General features: G+C 44.3%; 1 protein-coding gene across 2 annotated transcripts in view; it reads left to right on the forward strand.

The window, feature by feature from the left end:
* Window positions 1-1,105: 1,105 nt before the first annotated feature.
* The window catches only part of LOC137310053 (matrilin-2-like), a 41,013-nt gene continuing 24,809 nt past the window's right edge, over window positions 1,106-17,309 (forward strand). The window contains exons 1-3 of one of the 2 annotated variants that reach the window (XM_067978017.1): window positions 1,106-1,290; window positions 9,278-9,424; window positions 16,153-16,722. In XM_067978017.1, the coding sequence (XP_067834118.1) occupies window positions 9,280-9,424; window positions 16,153-16,722 (715 nt within the window). In that variant the 5' untranslated portion in view covers window positions 1,106-1,290; window positions 9,278-9,279. The remainder of the gene's footprint in view (window positions 1,291-9,277; window positions 9,425-16,152; window positions 16,723-17,309) is intronic. The other variant, XM_067978024.1, reaches the window with a different exon arrangement.

Genomic DNA, 17,309 nt, shown 5'->3' on the forward strand with positions numbered 1-17,309 from the left:
TGGGATTGTTTCCTTTGGAAAAGAGGCTGAGGGGAGATTTAACTGAGGTGTATAAAATTATGACGGGACTAGACAGAGTGGATAGGAAGGACCTATTTCCCTTGGCAGAGGGGTCAGTGACCAGGGGACATAGATTTAAAGTAATTGGTAGAAGGATTAGAGGGGAGCTGAGGAGATTTTTTTTCACCCAGAGGGTGGTGGGGGTCTGGAACTCACTGCCTGAAAGGGTGGTAGAGGCAGAAACCCTCAACTCGTTTAAAAAGTACTTGGATGTGCACTTGAAGTGCCGTAACCTACAGGGCTATGGACCAAGTGCTGGAAAGTGGGATTAAGCTGGATAGCTCTTTTTCGGCCGGCACGGACACGATGGGCCAAATGGAACATAGGAACAGGAGTAGGCCATTCAGCCTCTCGTGCCTGCTCCGCCATTTGATAAGATCATGGCTGATCTGTGACCTAACTCCATATACCTGCCTTTGGCCCATATCCCTTAATACCTTTGGTTGCCAAAAAGCTATCTACCTCAGATTTAAATTTAGCAATTGAGCTAGTATCAATTGCCGTTTGCGGAAGAGAGTTCCAAACTTCTACCACCCTTTGTGTGTAGAAATGTTTTCTAATCTCGCTCCTGAAAGGTCTGGCTCTAATTTTTAGACTGTGCCTAAATGGCCTCCTTCTGTGCAGTAATTTCTTTGATTCTATGATAAGTAGCGGGGAAAATATTTTGTCCCAATCGAAAAGTAAATTGTGCGATTTGTGCTCATTACTATCCTACTGGAATAAATGTTTCATCTTGGTAATCCTCTGAGTTGCTTTCTGCCTGATCGTTTTGAACTTGTGGGTTTTTTTTTCCAGTCACGTAATTGGATTTAATTTCTAAGTATTTCTTTTGGCGATTGGAAGGACTTTGAGATCACTGTTTCCACACGGTTTCCAGCTTTCTCTAGCCTTAATGGAAATCATAATATTTGATTGTCCATGATTTGTCCTAACTACATGGCAATGTTCTAATGTGTTGGAATGGTCTATTTTAGCAACAGCAAAAAAAAATGCTTGAGGTCTTCTCTGATGGGATAAGCGGCTCCAAAAATAAAGCTAATATATTTCTTACAGTGCTTTGGTTTCTTCCATCTGGAGTCTTGCCTGCTCCACCTCACCCAACATAGCCCGGCAGCAACACCTGACTTCTTTCTATAGTGATTTTGAGCACACTACCAAAACCAACTCTTAGTCCAGAGTGAGCAGAGTGACAGAGGGTGCTGAGTTCTGGATAGGTTCGCCCAATAGCAGGTAACGAGTTGTATTTATTGTTTTTTTTTTAAATATCTAATAATGAGTGTTATCTGGACAGTGCGGTTAACATCTCTGAACTACTTCCAGCCTAATTCTGATGAAAGCTCTGAGCTTTTACTAGTGTTTAAGTTGTTAAGGATTTAATACTCTGTCGTTACTATTTTCAGGGTTCCCGTGTTTGCCTCGTTGCCGCAGAATTAATTGTAAAATCCAATTACACTGAGTTCCACCGTTAAGGGGATTGTTGATAATCGCGATCCCGATGGATTCTCACTCAGTCTCAGTGTTATGATTCCCGGTCAGTCGCTAACGGTGGGCTCACAGTCTAGATGAGGAGAATATCTCAGTTTCCGATGTTAATAGAACAGGATTCCGATACCCCGAGTAGTCGGCTACCTCCATCGTGTAACTTACTGTCAACCGTGCCTTTACCCCCAAGATTGTGTAGCCTGCCTTTTGAAATTATATTTAATTCTGATACCCAAAACAGGAGGCTGTAAACGCGAACCCTTTCCAGGTTAGTTTTAAACCCTTTCAGTAAGAGGTCAAAAGGCGGTGCGAGTAGGGATGATACTTTATCGACTTGTGTTTTAGGATGCAATGGATTGGAGAGGAACAGTTTGAATATTAATAACTTTCACCAGAGGACACAGATAATTGGCAAATGAATCAGAAGGGGGGATGAGGTGAATTTATTTGATGCAGCGAGTTGTTATGATTTGGAATGCGCTGCCTGAAAGGGCGGTGGAAGCAGATTCAATAGTAACTTTCAAAAGGGAATTGGATAAATACTGAAAAAGAAAAATTTGCAGGGCTATGAGGAAAGAGCAGGGGAGTGGGACTAATTGGATAGCTCTTTCAAAGAGCTGGCATGGGCACAATGGGCTGAATGGCCTCCTTCTGTGCTGTATGATTCTAAAAATGTTTGGCAGTAAATCTAAATTTGTCATAGACCTCCAAAGTTATTTCTCTAGTGTATTTAGTCGGGTTTCGCTTTTAGTTTACAGATGCTGATAAGTTTACAGATGTGTTTTATGCTGCGGTTAACATTGGTGTAGTATCTGCTTTCAGTGTAGTGTAGAGGATCAGCACTGAGTTATACTCTCCCGATTGCACCAGCTCTCGAGTAGGAAAGCAGATTTCTACACGAACAAAACAGAGTTTTTCTCGCTGCCCTCCACTGGTGGTGATATCTTTTACGCTGATTCAAGATTCAATTTGCCCGGATCAGGCCCCGCCCACAAAACTGCCCCCCCCCCCCTCCCCCCCCGAGGTCGACACTGCGAGATTCTGCCAAGTGTGCTGGTCCAGGAAGGCTCTTCAAATTGGGTTCATTTTCTTAAAAGCTTTTTCATATAAAAAAATATTTAATTTACTAAGAAACTGAGCAGTGCGCACCAATGAAACTATTAAATGGCTCAATGTAGATTTTTAAAAGTAATTTTCAGTGATTTTAAATCTGGTTTCTCACAGGTGGAGGACTGGATACCCTTATTAAAAATGCTTATTTTTGATGATAAACCCATGTTCAGCTGTATTAATAAACTGCACCAGGTTACCGCTCTTAAACACAACAAGAATTATTTTTTAATAGAAAGAAAGATTACATTCTATTACGCTGCCCGATTGCACTGGTTCTTGGAACATTTCACATTTTTTTTTATTCATTCATGGGATGTGGGCATCGCTGGCGAGGCCGGCATTTATTGCCCATCCCTAATTGCCCTCGAGAAGGTGGTGGTGAGCCGCCTTCTTGAACCGCTGCAGTCCGTGTGGTGAAGGTTCTCCCACAGTGCTGTTAGGTAGGGAGTTCCAGGATTTTGACCCAGTGACTATGAAGGAACGGCGATATATTTCCAAGTCAGGACGGCGTGACTTGGAGGGGAACGTGCAGGTGGTGGTGTTCCCATGTGCTAATACCATACTGAGGTCTGGCACAGTTCCTCATTGATAAACATCAATTCATCATATGTGTGAAAGATGATGAAGTTCTGTCACCAGCCATCTGTGGGTTCCCAGTCTCTCCATCTCCAATGGATCGGCATGCAAGTGTCCCACTTATTTCCATGGCCTCCTCCTCCACATCTGTCAGCTCCACTATATGTGGTGGTCCACCTCCAATCCTCGTCCTCTCTCTTGCGTTTTGCGCTCTCTTCTACAAGGGGCGAAAGAACAGACCTGGTGAGTGACTGACGGTGACACTTTCACCCTATGAATGCATTGCTTTGGGTGAGGCTGACATTGAAACAGATCCAACAAAGGGTGACTATCAGATAGATTTATCACATTGCATCAGGACTGGGGAGAGTGGCAGTGCGGGTGCATAAATGGGGAGTTGAGGAAGTGCATAGAAAGTGTCCATCTAGGTGGTAGAGGTCATGGGTTTGGGAGCTGCTGTCAAAGAAGCATTGGCAAGTTGCTGCAGTGTATCCTGTGGATGGTACACACTGCAGACATGGTGGGCCGGTGGTAGAGGGAGTGAATGTTTAGGGTGGTGGATGGGGTGACAATCAAGCGGGCTGCTTTGTCCTGGATGGTGTCGAGCTTCTTGAGTGTTGTTAGAGCTGCACTCATCCAGGCAAGTGGAGAGTATTCCATCACACTCCTGACTTCTGCCTTGTAGATGGTGGAAAGGCTTTGGGGTGTCAGGAGGTGAGTCACTTGCCGCAGAATACATAGAAACATAGAAAACATAGAAAATAGGAGCAAGGGTAGGCCATTCGGCCCTTCGGGCCTGCTCCACCATTCAAAATGATCATGGCTGATCATCTAACTCAGTACCCTGTTCTCGCTTTTTCCCCATATCCCTTGATCCCTTTAGCATTAAGAAATATATCTATCTCCTTCTTGAATACATCTAATGACTTGGCCTCCACTGCCTTCTGTGGTAGAGAATTCCACAGGTTCACCACCGTCTAAGTGAAGAAATTTCTCCTCATCTCGGTTTTAAATGGCATACCCCGTATCCTGAGACTGTGATCCCTGGTTCTGGACTCCCCAGCCATCGGGAACATCTTCCCTGCATCTAGTCTGTCTAGTCCTGTTAGAATTTTATATGTTTCGATGAGATCACCTCTCGTTCTTCTAAACTCTAGTGAATATAGGCCTAGTCGACCCAATCTCTCCTCATACGTCAGTCCTGCCATCCCAGGAATCAGTCTGGTGAACCTTTGTTGCACGCCCTCCATGGCAAGGACATCCTTCCCCAGATAAGGAGACCAAAACTGCACACAATACCCCAGATGTGGTCTCACCAAGGCCCTGTACAACTGCAGTAAGACATCCGTGCTCCTGTATTCAAATCCTCTTGCAATGAACGCCAACATACCATTCGCCTTCCTAACTGCTTGCTGCACCTGAATGCTCGCTTTCAGCGACTGGTGTACAAGGACACCCAGGTCTCGTTGCACCTCCCCTTTTCCCAATCTATCAACATTCAGATAATAATCTGTCTTTCTGTTTTTACAACCAAAGTGGATAACCTCACATTTATCCATGTTATACTGCATCTGCCATGTTCTTGCCCACTCACCCAACTTGTCTAAATCACAAAATCACATTGGAGCCTCTTTGCATCCTCCTCACAGCTCACATTCCACCCCAGCTTTGTGTCGTCTGCAAACTTGGAAATGTGACATTCCATTCCCTCATCCAAATCATTGATATATATTGTGAATAGCTGGGGCCCAAGGACTGATCCCTGCGGTACCCCACTAGTCACTGCCTGCCACCCAGAAAAAGACCCATTTGTTCCTACTCTCTGTTTCCTGTCTGTCAACCAATTCTCAATCCATGCCAGTATATTCCCCCCAATCCCATGTGCTTTAATTTTGCACACTAACCTCTTTTGTGGGACCTTATCAAAAGCCTTCTGAAAATCCAAGTACACCACATCCACTGGTTCTCCCCTATCTATTCTACTAGTTACATCCTCAAAAAACTCCAGTAGATTTGTTAAGCATGATTTCCCTTTCATAAACCCATGCTGACTTTGCCCAATCCCTCCAAGTGTTCTGTTATCAAATCTTTTATAATAGACTCTAGCATTTTCCCCGCTACTGATGTTAGGCTAACTGGTCTGTAATTCCCTGTTTTTTCTTTCCCTCCTTTTTTAAATAGTGGGGTTACATTTCCTACCCTCCAGTCTGTAGGAACTGTTCCAGAGTCTATAGAATTTTGGAAGATGATCACCAATGCATCCACTATTTCCAAGACAACTTCCTTTAGTACTCTGGGATGTAGATTATCAGGCCCTGGGGATTTGTCAGCCTTTAGCCCCATTAATTTCCCTAGCACTATTTTTTTACTAATACTGATTTCCTTCAGTTCCTCCCTCTCACTAGACCCTTGGTTCCCTAACATTTCTGGGAGGTCATTTGTGTCCTCCTTTGTGAAGACAGAACCAAAGTATGTGTTTAATTGTTCTGCCATTTCTTTGTTCCCCATTATAATTTCCCCCATTTCTGACTGTGAGGGACCTACATTTGTCTTCACTAATCTTTTTCTCTTGACATATTTATAGAAGCTTTTACAGTCAGTTTTTATGTTCCCTGCTAGTTTACTCTCATACTCTATTTTCCCCCTCTTAATCAATCTCTTTGTCCTCCTTTGCTGAATTCTGAACTTCTCCCAATCCTCAGGCTTGCCGCTTTTTCTGGCAATTTTATATGTCTCCTCTTTGGATCTAAGACTATCACTACTTTCTTTTGTAAGCCATGGTTGAGCCACCTTTCCTGTTTTATTTTTGCGCCAGACAGAAATGAATAATTGTTGTAATTCCTGCACACGTTCTTCAAATACCCAGCCTCTGACCTGCTCTTGTATTTATGTGGCTGGTCCAGTTAAGTTTCTGGTCAATGGTGACCCCCAGGATGTTGATGGTGGGGGATTTGGTGATGGTAATGCCGTTGAATGTCAAGGGGAGGTGGTTAGACTCTCTCTTTTTGGAGACGGTCATTGCCAGGCACTTGTCTGGCGCGAATGTTACTTGCCGCTTATCAACGCAAGCCTGGATGTTGTCCAGGTCTTGCTGCATGCGGGCTCGGATTGCTTCATTATCTGAGGGGTTGCGAATGGAACTGAACGCTGTGCAATCATCAGCGAACATCTCCATTTCTGACCTTATGATGGAGGTAAGGTCATTGATGAAGCAGCTGAAGATGGTTGGGCCTAGGACACTGCCCTGAGGAACTCCTGCAGCAATGTCCTGGGGCTGAGATGATTGGCCTCCAACAACCACTACCATCTTCCTTTGTGCTAGGTATGACTCCAGCCACTGGAGAGTTTTCCCCCTGATTCTTATTGTCTTCAATTTTACTAGGGCTCCTTGATGCCACACTCGGTCAAATGCTGCCTTGATGTCAAGGGCAGTCACTCTCACCTCACCTCTGGAATTCAGCTCTTTTGTCCATGTTTGGACCAAGGCTGTAATGAGGTCTGGAGCCGAGTGGTCCTGGCGGAACCCAAACTGAGCATCGGTGAGCAGGTTATTGGTGAGTAAGTGCCGCTTGATAGCACTGTCGACGACACCTTCCATCACTTTGCTGATGATTAAGAGTAGACTGATGGGGCGGTAATTGGCCGGATTGGATTTGACCTGCTTTTTGTGGACAGGACATACCTTGGCAATTTTCTACATTGTCGGGTAGATGCCAGTGTGGTAGCTGACATGCGGCTAGTTCTGGAGCACAAGTCTTCAGCACTACAGCACGTTGTCGGGGCCCATAGCCTTTGCAGTATCCAGTGCATTCCAGATATCACATGGAGTGAATTGAATTGGCTGAATACTGGCTTCTGTGATGGTGGGGATATGGGAGGAAGCTGAGATGGATCATCTACTCGACAATTCTAGCTGAAGATTGTTGCAAATGCTTCAGCCTTGTCTTTTGCACTCACGTGCTGGACTCTACCATCACTGAGGATGGGGATGTTCATGGAGTCTCCTCCTCCCGTTAGTTATTTAATTGTCCACCACCATTCACGACTGGATGAGGCAGGACTGCAGAGCTTTGATCTGATCCATTGGTTGTGGAATCACTTAGCTCTGTCTATAGCATGTTGCTTCCGCTGTTTAGCATGCATGTAGTCCTGTGTTGTAGCTTCACCAGGTTGGCACCTCATTTTTAGGTACGCCTGGTGCTGCTCCTGGCATGCTCTTCTACACTCCTCATTGAACCAGGGTTGATCCCCTGGCTTTTGGTAATGGTAGAGTGAGGAATATGCCGGGCCATGAGGTTACAGATTGTGCTGGAATACAATTCTGCTTCTGCTGATGGCCCACAGCACCTCATGGATGCCCAGTTTTGAGCTGCTAGATCTGTTCTGAATCTATCCCATTTAGCACCTGGTTGTGCCACTCAACACGATTGATATTATGCAAATGATTTTAGCGATTGCGCCCAAAGCAGAAACTCTACCCCGTGGTGTGTAACTTTAGTTTGGTGTCAACTTGGTTTAGAAAGTGCTCGGCGAATCCCTCAGAGTTTCTGAACACATTTTAAAGTTACCCGGAGTTAAGTTAAATGCTGAGAGTCGATACTCTTGTGTTCATGCCCAATAAATATTTACATTTTAACTGCTATGTTATGTGCAAGCACACTGACTGGTTGGTTGTGAATTTGCGATGCCGTCAGACCTTATTAAAAATATTTCTTATTGTATTCCATGGATAACTGTTGCAAATAACTCCCATAATATGGCAACATAACACATCCGGGTTTTTGTCTTACAGGGGTGAAAGTTTCATTTATTCAAGTGAAACGGTCACATTTTGCACAGGTGTAGTTGGCAGTGAAAGAAAATATTGAATATTCAGTAATAACACAGCGGCATCGTTTATCATGTTAGAATTCTCACTCACTGTTTCTATAAATACTAATGGACAATGATAGTGTGTTTAAGGAAACAACATTTGTTACAAAAACAGAACATTCTGAAAACATTCAGGAGCTCAGTTAGCATTTCACATAGAAGTCCATAGAATGTACAGCACAGAAACAGGCCATTCGGCCCAACTGGTCCATGCCGGTATTTATGCTCCACACGAGCCTCCTCTCATCGCTCTTCATTCTAACCCTAGCAGCATAAAATAAAACTATGGAGACAAATGGATTAACATTTCAGGTGGTAGACTCTTCCTCAGAACATTGGCACAGAAATTGCTGGAAAAATAATGGCGAGTTTGCGGTGCCCATCATTATCGGTGCGTAATATTTTTGTCCCAACAGTAAGGACTTGATTTGAGCCCAGGTCCCAGAGATGGCAGGCCAGGGAACCACCTACTTCCCCAAACCTGGGAGTTTGACACAGTTCAGCCAGGTGGTGTTGACCTTGGTGGTGCTATGTCAGTCTATCATCTAAGTTGGAGGGTCAAGATGGGATTTCAAAAGAAGAAGAACTAGAAGTTGAGGAACATTAATCTTTGAATGTCTGTATTGAAACTGACAAAACATGGAATTGAACTAACTGCGTATTCATCAGGTGAGACTATACACATGCCCAAATTGAAATGCCTGCCATTGTAGTGAACTTGATGAGAACCGAATTAAAACAACATTATTCGTTTCCCTGCTGGCTCAGCGGGTATTACTAGGAATACTACTGCTACCAGGCTCAACATCTCAAGGCTAAGAATGAAAGAACTCACAAGATATCAGCCTTGCCTCAGTGGGTAACACTCTCGCTTCTAAGTCAGAAGGTTATGAGTTCAAGCCCCCTCTGGAGACTTGAGCACATAATCTAGGTTCACACTTCAGTGCAGCACTGAGATACTGTGGAGTGCATTTAGCAACTGAGTCATTGGGAGTGCTCCTCCTCCTTAACTCTATCATTAATCTTCATATGAAGCATCCAAATTGTGTTATACTGTTGTATGTTGACATGCAAAAAGATTGTTGTAACTACAATGCTATCTTAAAATATCTATTATCATCAGGATTTTAACCTTCTGCTGCCTGCACTGTCAATCCTTATCTCATCTCCTCAGATATGAAGATGACTCTTCGAAGTATCTTTCTCCTGCTTCTTTTGGAAGCTGTGCTGATTGAGAATGTTACGTCGGCCAGACAAACACAGCATACAAAGCGATCCAGAGTGAGCAAGGGAGATGAAGCCGTTGAACAGCAGTATATCGGTAGGTGCTGATATATGTCTTCAGCATCTCTTTCTGTTGGCCTGGGCAATAGGACCCCATCAAAATCACTAAAATTGATGCATATGGAAGGGTCCCTGTGAGGAAGATCTTATTACATGAGCAGGTGGGGAAACAGTGAGCACATTAATGGGCAGCAACAACTTACATTTCCCCAGTGCTCCCTGTGTACAGGAAAATGTCTCAAAGCAGAAGGGTTTTGAGGAGGCTTTTTTACACAGGGAGGGAGGTGGCAACCTGGAGGGATCAAGGTGGGGGGGGGGGGGTTCCAGAGGAGAAGAGCGAAACTGCCCCAGGAGCAGCCAGAAATAGCGGAGCAGAGGGAGTGGAAAACTGGGAGTAACCCAGTGCCAGAGGAGTGTGCACGTGCGGATGGATAGCTGGAGGAGATAACGGGGGTGGCGTGGGAGAGGATGTCGGAGGGATTGAAAATGAGGATCAATTTTGAAGTCAGCCGCCGGGGCACAGGGAGCTAGCCCCGTTTGGGAAGGTGATTGAAGTGCGGGACTTTGTACCGGTGAAGGTGCAAACCGTCTCATTCTGAATGAGCTGTAATTTGTGAAGGATGGAGGTGGGAAGCCGGATAGAAGAGCATTCGAGAAGTTGAGCCTCATGGTGATAAAGGCATGGGATAGGGTTTGGGGGTGGGGGTGGAGGGGAGAGGTATCAGTGGAGTGGGAGCAAGGGGTACAAAGCAGTCTTGGAGCAACATGAATGTGGGAGTGGAAGGTCGGTTCGTGGTTCAGCATTTCCTAGAATTCTGAAGCTTCAGTCCTTTGAATACGGCTGGGAATCACTTTACATTTAAAATATTAACGGGTCCCTGTGGTTTTGCTGACAATCAGAGGATAAACCGTTTTGAATGTGGGCTCACTAAGCCCTGACAGCAACTGTGCTTCCCATTCCTAGTAGGGTCAGATATTCTCCCCCCCTCTCCCCTTTTTTCTCTCCCTCTTGCTTCTCACCCTTTGTTCTACAGAATTTCTGTTTCTCAACTAGCCTCCCCTGAGTAGGGTCTCTGCCTCTGTCTCTCTTTCCTGCCTATCCCACCAAAACAAAGTTTCTGAGTCTCTTTGTCTACGTTCCCCCTCAACAGATCCCAAAGTCTTCTCCCTCTCCCCTCAAGAGCTCTCTCTCTCTCTCTTCCTTGTCGCTCACAAAGGTCTCCTTCTTCTCCACTCCCTCAAGAGGGTGGTACTTCCTCTGTGACTAGTGGAGTCCCGCAGGGATCTGTCTTGGGGCTTCAATTATTCACAATATTTATTAATGACTTAGATGAAGGCATAGAAAGTCTCATATCTAAGTTTGCCGATGACACAAAGATTGGTGGCATTGTAAGCAGTGTACATGAAAACATAAAATTACAAAGCGATATTGATAGTTTAGGTGAATGGGTAAAATTGTGGCAAATGGAATTCAATGTAGACAAATGTGAGGTCATCCACTTTGGATCAAAAAAGGATAGAACAGGGTACTTTGTAAATAGTAGAAAGTTAATAACAGTGGATGTCCAAAGGGACTTAGGGGTTCAGGTACATAGATCATTGAAGTGTCATGAACAGGTGCAGAAAATAATCAATAAGGCTAATAGAATGCTGGCCTTTATATCTGGAGGACTAGAGTACAAGGGGGCAGAAGTAATGCTGCAGCTATACAAAACCCTGGTTAGACCGCACCTGGAGTACTGTGAGCAGTTCTGGGCACCGCACCTTCGGAAGGACATATTGGCCTTGGAGGGAGTGCAGCGTAGGTTTACTAGAATGATACCCGGACTTCAAGGGTTAAGTTACAAGGAGATATTACACAAATTGGGGTTGTATTCTCTAGAGTTTAGAAGGATAAGGGGTGATCTGATCGAAGTTTATAAGATATTAAGGGGAACAGATAGGATGGATAGAGAGAAACTATTTCTGCTGGTTGGGGACTCTAGGAGTAGGGGGCACAGTCTAAAAATTAGAGCCAGACCTTTCAGGAGTGAGATTAGAAAACATTTCTACACACAAAGGGTGGTAGAAGTTTGGAACTCTCTTCCGCAAACGGCAATTGATACTAGCTCAATTGCTAAATTTAAATCTGAGATAGATAGCTTTTTGGCAACCAAAGGTATTAAGGGATATGGGCCAAAGGCAGGTATATGGAGTTAGATCACAGATCAGCCATGATCTTATCAAATGGCGGAGCAGGCACGAGGGGCTGAATGGCCTACTCCTGTTCCTATGTTCTTATGTTCCTATGCCTGAAAAGGTGGTAGAGGCAGAAACCCTCATCACATTTAAAAAGTATCTGGATATGCACTTGAAGTGCAGTAACCTACAAGGCTACGGACCAAGAGCTGGAAAGAGGGATTAGGCAGGATAGCTCTTTTTCGACCGGCACAGAGACAATGGGCCAAATGGCCTCCTTCTGTGCCGTAAAGTTCTATGATTCTATTAACTTTTTTTTATTCGTTCATGGGATGTGGGCGTCGCTGGCGAGGCCGGCATTTATTGCCCATCCATAATTGCCCTTGAGAAGGTGGTGGTGAGCCGTCTTCTTGAACCGCTGCAGTCCGTGTGGTGACGGTTCTCCCACAGTGCTGTTAGAAAGGGAGTTCTATGATTTTGACCCAGCGATGATGAAGGAACGGCGATATATTTCCAAGTCGGGATGGTGTGTGACTTGGAGGGGAACGTGCAGGTGGTGGTGTTCCCATGTGCCTGCTGCTCTTGTCCTTCTAGGTGGTAGAGGTCGCGGGTTTGGGAGGTGCTGTTGAAGAAGCCTTGGCGAGTTGCTGCAGTGCATCCTGTGGATGGTACACACTGCAGCCACAGTGCACCGGTGGTGAAGGGAGTGAATGTTTAGGGTGGTGGATGGGGTGCCAATCAAGCGGGCTGCTTTATCTTGGATGGTGTCGAGCTTCTTGAGTGTTGTTGGAGCTGCACTCATCCAAGCAAGTGGAGAGTATTCCATCACACTCCTGACTTGTGCCTTGTAGATGGTGGAAAGGCTTTGGGGAGTCAGGAGATGAGTCACTCGCTGCAGATCGTGATGAGTTTATGGGTGCCAGTCCGCTGCCTTAACCATTGGATCACTGCAATTTTCCACCCACTTTCCCTGAAATTGGTGATTCATGCAATTCATGATGCAGTTCAATGGAGCAGGGAGCCCTTTGATACCAAATCCAAGTGGCCATCTTTTATGTTTGAGCATTGACGGTGAATGCGGGTAGACTACTTCACTGTAGATGGCACCGCTGCTCAATAGTTGCAACTCTGCTGGAAGAAGTATTAATCAGGAAATAGTCAGGGCATGTAATAAGGGAACAGCTATAATTATGGGGGATTTCAACTATCATATTAACTGGACAAATCAAATTGGGCAGGGCAGCCTTGAGGAAGAGTTTATTGAGTGTGTTAAGGATGGATTTCTTGAGCAGTATGTAACTGATCCTACAAGGGGGCAAGCAACCTTGGACCTGGTCCTGTGTAATGAGTCAGGATTAATTAATAATGTCCTTGTTAAGGATCCCCTTGGAATGAGTGACCATAACACGGTTACATTCCATATCCAATTAGAGGGTGAGAAGGTTGGTTCTCAAACAAGCATACTGAGCTTGAATAAAGGAGACTATGATGGTATGAGAGCGGAATTGATTAAAGTGGACTGGGAAAATAGATTAAAGGGTAAGACGGTACATGAGCAGTGGTGTTCATTCAAGGAGTTATTTTACAACTTTCAAAACAAATATATTCCACTGAGGAAAAAAGGGTGTAAAAGAAATGACAGCCATCCGTGGCTAAGTAAAGAAATTAAGGATAGTATCCGACTAAAAACAAGGACATATAAGGTAGCCAAACTTAGTGGAAGGATAGAAGATTGGGAAGTCTTCAAAAGACAGCAAAAAGTAACTAAAGGATTGATTAAGAAAGGGAAGATAGATTATGAAAATAAATTAGCAAAAAATATAAAAACAGATCGCAAGAGTTTCTACAGTTATCTAAAAAGAAAAAGGGTGGGTAAGGCAAACGTAGGTCCCTTAGAGGATGAGACCGGGAAATTAATGGTGGGAAACATGGAGATGGCAAAAATGCTGAACAAATATTTTGTTTCAGTCTTTACGGTAGAGGACACTAAGAATATCCCAACATTGGACAAACAGGGGGCTCTAGTGGGGGAGGAGCTAAATACGATTAAAATCACTAAGGAATTGGTACTCAGTAAATTAATAGGACTCAAGGCGGATAAATCCCCTGGACCTGATGGCTTACATCCGAGGGTCTTGAGGGAAGTGGCAGTGGGGATTGTGGATGCTTTGGTAATAATTTTCCAAAATTCTCTGGACTCGGCAAAGGTTCCGGCAGATTGGAAAACTGCTAATGTAACACCCTTATTTAAAAAGGGTAGTAGGCAGAAGGCTGGAAATTATAGACCAGTTAGCCTAACATCTGTGGTGGGTAAAACTTTGGAGTCTATTATTAAGGAGACAGTAGCGGAACATTTGGATAAACATAATTTGATAGGACAAAGTCAGCATGGCTTTACGAAGGGGAAGTCATGTCTGACAAATTTGCTTGAGTTCTTTGAGGACATAACGTACAGGGTGGATAAAGGGGAACCAGTGGACGTAGTGTATTTAGACTTCCAGAAGGCATTCGACAAGGTGCCACATAAAAGATTATTGCTCAAGATAAAGAATCACTGGATTGGGGGTAATATTCTGGCATGGGTGGAGGATTGGTTATCTAACAGGAAGCAGAGAGTTGGGATAAATGGTTCATTCTCGGACTGGCAACCAGTAGCCAGTGGTGTTCCGCAGGGGTCGGTGCTGGGTCCCCAACTCTTTACAATCTATATTAATGATGTGGAGGAGGGGACCGAGTGCAACATATCGAAGTTTGCAGATGGGAGGGAAAGTAGAGAGTGAGGAGGACATAAAAAACCTACAAGGGGATATAGACAGGCTGGGTGAGTGGGCGGAGATTTGGAAGATGCAATACAATATTGGAAAATGTGAGGTTATGCACTTTGGCAAGAAACTGGAAAGTACTGCAGTACAAAGGGATCTGGGGGTCCTAGTGCAAGAAAATCAAAAAGTTAGTGTGCAGGTGCAGCAGGTGATCAAGAAGGCCAACGGAATGTTAGCGTTTATTGCTAGGGGGATAGAGTATAAAAACAGGGAGGTATTGCTGCAGTTATATAGGGTATTGGTGAGACCGCACCTGGAATACTGCATACAGTTTTGGTGTCCATACTTAAGAAAAGACATACTTGCTCTCAAGGCAGTACAAAGAAGGTTCACTCGGTTAATCCCAGGGATGAGGGGGCGGACATATGAGGAGAGGTTGAGTAGATTGGGACTCTACTCATTGGAGTTCAGATGATTGAGAGGCGATCTTATTGAAACATATAAGATTGTGAAGGGGCTTGATCGGGTGGATGCGGTAAGGATTTTCCCAAGGATGGGTGAAACTAGAACTAGGGGGCATAATCTTAGAATAAGGGGCTGCTCTTTCAAAACTGAGATGAGGAGAAACTTCTTCACTCAGAGGGTAGTAGGTCTGTGGAATTTGCTGCCCCAGGAAGCTGTGGAAGCTACATCATTAAATAAATTTAAAACAGAAATAGACAGTTTCCTAGAAGTAAAGGGAATTAGGGGTTACGGGGAGCGGGCAGGAAATTGGACATGAATTTAGATTTGAGGTTAGGATCAGATCAGCCATGATCTTATTGAATGGCGGAGCAGGCTCGAGGGGCCGATTGGCCTACTCCTGCTCCTATTTCTTATGTTCTCATGTTCAATCCTGTCCTCAACTGTGCGCTTTGTAACAGCTAGATAGCAATTGTCTATATTAAAAAATGAATTGTCCAGTCAGATGGCCATATTGTCATAACTTTATTGCTAGGTTATGTTGTTCCCTGAGTGTGTATTTCATTGCACTTTGAGTGATGCAATTTCTGCAACAATAAATATCTCCCAGTTCTCATTCCCATTCAGTCTGGTTGGTGTTTTTGTGCTAAACAACTATTCTAATGCTCTCCTGGCTGACCTCCCATCTTCCACCCTCCATAAACGTGAGCTCGTCCAAAATTCCATTGCCCATCCAAAATTCCAACGCACCAAGTCCTGCTCATCCATCATCCCTGTGCTTGTTGACCTACATTGGTCCCCGGTCTGGCAACACCTCAGATTTAAAATTTTCGTCCCTCCTGTTTAAATTCCTCCATGGCCTCGCCCCCTCTGTAACTTCCTTCAGCCCTACACCTCCCAAGAACTCTGCATTCCTCCAACTCCCTTTGCCCTACCGTTGGCGGCCGTGCCTTCAGCCATCGAGGCCTTAAGCTCTGGAATTCTCTCCCTAAACTTCTCCAACTCTCTCTCTCCTCCGTTAAGGTCTTCCTTAAAACCTACCTCTTTGACTAAGCTTTTACTCACCCTTCCTAATATCTCCTTTGGCTCAGTGTCAATTTTTGTCTGATTACGCTCCTCTGAAGTACCTTGGGACGTTTTCCTACATTAACGATGTTATATAAATGCATGTTCTTGTAAATAATGCAACTACTAAAAGGAAAATCCAAATCTACTTAAACATTTTCAGACACTATGAACACATTGGTATATGGCCTAGCAAGTGGTCTGAAAGATTTTTTTACAGTTCTCCACTGGTACTTATGACCGAAGTTTTCCCATTGCATATATTTTTTTTAAAGTAAACAGTTGTGTTTCTTTTTAGAGAAACAATGCGTTGGCAAGGCCTTAGACTTAGTTTTCATCATTGACAGCTCCCGGAGTATACTTCCTCCTGACTTTGAGAAAGTGAAGGAGTTCATCATTAATATTCTCAAATTCCTGGACGTTGGCCCAGACAAGACCAGAGTCGGCCTAGTTCTCTATGGCAGCACTGTTGAAAGCGTGTTCTCTCTGAAAACCCACAAGAAGGTGGTGGACATGATGAAGGACGTTAAAGACATGGTTCATCTGGCAACTGGCACCATGACGGGACTGGCCATCGAATACACGATGAATGTGGCATTCTCTACGGCTGAGGGGGCGAGGCCGCAGATCAGAAATGTACCACGAGTGGCGATCATAGTGACAGACGGGAGACCCCAGGATCAGGTGGCGGAAGTGGCAGCTCAAGCAAGAAATTCTGGTATTCTGATCTTCGCCGTTGGTGTAGGAAGAGTTGACATGAGCATCCTCCGGCTCATTGGCAGCGAGCCCCATGGAAAGCATGTGTTCTTTGTGCAGAATTTCAGCATGATTCAAACTCTGCTCACAGAGTTCCAAACCAAAATATGTGGTACGTATGGAGGGCTTTACATTGTCATGTTTTAAACACACTGTTTAAAAGTAATCTGTGTCACAGAAAGTAGTTGGGGTAAATTAGATGTGAGAAGTGAATACATAATGGTCCAACTCTGTCACTAGTAGTTAGGAATGAGTAAGCTTTTATTAAGTTTGCTGGCCCAGTTCAATTTGGCTTTAAATACAATATGGCTCCATCAAACTCACTACCAGACTAGATCATTAAATTCAGTCCAAACTGTACCTCATAGCCCAAAACTACCGTTAAGAATAATATGACCAATTGAGCCCTTGTGTTGAGTCGCTAAAACCAGCACTAAAGTTCACAAAACACTGGTTTAACACAAATTAGGTACATTCATAGCGAAGAACAACTTTTCTTCATCAGAGAAAGTATCTAATGTACAGGTTTAATTATGCAGAATATTTCATTGCATGTTACAGCACAGAAGGAGGCCAATCGGCCCATTGTGCCTGCGCCAGCTCTTTGAAAGAGCTATCTAATCAGTTGCATTCCCCTGCTCTTTCCCCACAGCTCTGCAAATTTTTCCTTTTCAAATATATAGCCAATTCCCTTTTGAA

Source organism: Heptranchias perlo, chromosome 3 (assembly GCF_035084215.1).
Source record: "Heptranchias perlo isolate sHepPer1 chromosome 3, sHepPer1.hap1, whole genome shotgun sequence".
Lineage (NCBI taxonomy): Eukaryota > Metazoa > Chordata > Chondrichthyes > Hexanchiformes > Hexanchidae > Heptranchias > Heptranchias perlo.